Consider the following 2,912-nt stretch of genomic DNA (forward strand, 5'->3'; position numbering starts at 1 on the left):
TTTAAGTTCAAGTTCAGTAACTCTCTTTTGTTTTCTTTCATGACTACTTGACTTTCACTCCAACAAACAATTCAATAACTAAAAAAACCACAAATGCACCAAAAATCTAAAAATACACAGAATATCAATTTGAAGACATAAATTCAATTTAGTCTATACTTACTACTAAAAAGAAACATTGATATATAAATTCAAGGTTGCTCAATTTATCCCACTTGTTAATTGAAAAAACAATTCGATAATAAGGATGAATAATTATAATTCCATAACTAAGTAATTTTTACTATAGTTCAAGATTAATAATAATTTTAAAATGGAGTGAAAGCCATGAGAAGGAGAGATGATTTAGAAGAGAAAAAATTTTGTTTTGTTCAATAACAAAGAAGATTAAGGGTAGGAGCAATGATCTATTTTAAAATATTGATTAATCAAAAATGGATACGTCACAAAAGATAAATTATATATTATTTTAAGAGTAAAGTATCGTTTTTGTCCCCAACGTTTTGGGTAAGTCCTATTTGTGTCCCTAACGTTTAAATCGTTCTATTTGTATCCCTAACGTTTATAAAAGTGATTCAATGTTATCCTACTGTCAATTATACTAACAAATCAGATTATATTTTTCAATTATTCTCACTTGGATGTATTCATTCTCAATTAGGTCTCACTTGGATGTATTTGATTTTAATATTATACCCACTATTTGTGTTTAGATTCAATTATATCCCTAAAAAAGTGAATTATGTAAATGTTGTAGGAATTAGTTTCAACTTTTGATGAGCTATTTTTCGGAGTGGATCATCGATTCTATCCAAGACATTTACATTTTAACTTCAAGAAGAGATTTTTAAAACTCAAACTAAAGCGTTTATGATGTGTAATTGTTAGAAGGATAACATTGAATCACTTTTACAAATAGGACGATTTAAACGTTAGGGACACAAATAGGATTTACCCCAAATGTTGGGGACAAAAATGATACTTTACTCTTATTTTAAAGAAGATTAAATAAAATTCACCTAAAATAAATATATATTTTAGCTGCAATCACTATTTTCTTTCAATATATACTCTATGCATATTCTCTTAATTTGACTTTTCTATCATCGTGGAGATTAATCTCTCTCAAAATATCTTAATAGAGTTTTTAATTTGACATAATATATACACTAGTCTAAATATTCGGGAATACAATATAGCCTTTTGATATTTAGGGAAAGTAAATAATAAATGTTTAAAAAAATTATATATATAAATTGTGTTAGGTCAAAATTTAGGATGGTTGCTAGCTAGGTCCATAAACTAAACAAACCCAATATAATTTGGTATATATCATACAAAACCAGACTTTTAGCAATTACATCTATAAGCTAAGCATCAATATATTGCAGTAGATTAACAAATACAATACTAGCTAGAGTGGTTTCCACTCTAATGATATATTTTTAGGTTTCCTAATTAGCTTATTTATGGAAACAGAGAGAATTGCATGCTTCACAATATACTAACTATAAAACAAAAAAGAAGCAATTAAAGTTTGATAAAGTGGTCTCCGCCAATATCCTTTCCCCTGCAGCTGGCACTGATCTTTCATGAAGCTCTTCACCGATTGAAGTATAATCCTTAATGTAATCAAAGACCACTTATTGAAGTTGATCCACTTTTCATGTCAAAGAACAGCGTGTCACAAGTCTCATCAAAGCTATATGAATTAAAGGAGATGCTTGAATTTTCGTAGTTCTCAATAGGGTTTGATTCCATCATGAGACTACTACGAGTATTCCCATGGTATTGTTGTGTTGCTGATGAGGGATAATTAGATGAAGTATTAGAAAGAAAGTGTGGAACCATGGTGGAATTCTCCATCTGGAACGAATTTCCAAGATCTTGGTGATGGGGGTAAAGAGCAGTAGTAGTATTAGGGTTCAGATTACAACTCTGTGCAGCTTGTTCCCTTAAATAAGCCAACTGTGCTTGTAAATTCATAACCTGCGAACATCAAAAGTAAAATTAGTTCAAACAACACTAGTATTATCTACATACCTAGCTAGGGTTTTGACTTTCTTTTTTTCTTTTTAGTTATCTAGCTAATAATACAAATTATCTATGCGTATTACTTATACGTTTCTTTTGCAGTTTACTTTAATTTAGGGTATAACTACAACCGCAATTTAAAACTGTATGATCATGAAGAGAGGGGAATGAAAGGAAACCTGTTGTTGTAGGGCAAAAATATGTGCGACGCAGCCATAGATTGGATCTTGAAGCCTTGCCTGAGCTTCGAATGAGATGGTGAGGGCGGCTTCGCAGCGATGGTCGACAGGAAGATGAGCAAGGAGTTTGGAGACATTGCTTGCACCAAAGACTTTATGAATGGCTGCAAAATGGGTAGCACCTTGTTCATGGCAAAAGTAAGGTGCAAAAACACAACCTCTCACGCATTTTCTCCTCAAGAATTTGCACGCTCCACAAGGTGTACCTGAACCTGTCATCTTGATTAATTACCTTTCAGACTTTAATTTGTGGTGTGTGTGGTTTTAGGTTTTTGGATGTTTCTGGTGCTCCTCTCTCTCTCTTCAATTCTTGAGCTATTTGGTGCAAATCATAATCATTTGTCATGATCTTTATACACACCACAAAGAGAGGAAGGTATGATAGATTAGAGTATGTAAGGATTATTTAATTTCATGAGGTTCCCTCAATGGCCTACACTCTTCACTGTATAAATACAACAAAATGACATGGATACATTCCATCCAACATATATAACTTATACCACAAATTCAAATTAAAAGACCTATATAGCAATAAACCAAACCCATTTTCTTTAATTTTCTGTATGTGTTAGTACTATATCTTTAGTAGACTTAATTATTAATTGACGAGGGAATGCGGAAATTATTAATAAAAAT

The 2,912-nt window shown here is 31.5% G+C and overlaps 1 protein-coding gene across 1 annotated transcript; it reads right to left on the reverse strand.

Moving 5' to 3' along the window:
* Positions 1-1,438: 1,438 nt before the first annotated feature.
* Positions 1,439-2,550, reverse strand: LOC130932378 (LOB domain-containing protein 29-like). The gene is made up of 2 exons (XM_057861696.1): positions 2,214-2,550; positions 1,439-1,989 (listed from the first exon to the last, which is right to left on the reverse strand). The coding sequence occupies exons 1-2, from the start codon at positions 2,490-2,492 to the stop codon at positions 1,633-1,635; spliced, it is 636 nt and encodes a 211-aa protein (XP_057717679.1). The 5' UTR covers positions 2,493-2,550; the 3' UTR covers positions 1,439-1,632.
* Between the last annotated feature and the right edge of the window lie 362 nt (positions 2,551-2,912).

This window comes from Arachis stenosperma, chromosome 6, assembly GCF_014773155.1.
Source record: "Arachis stenosperma cultivar V10309 chromosome 6, arast.V10309.gnm1.PFL2, whole genome shotgun sequence".
Taxonomy (NCBI): Eukaryota; Viridiplantae; Streptophyta; class Magnoliopsida; order Fabales; family Fabaceae; genus Arachis; species Arachis stenosperma.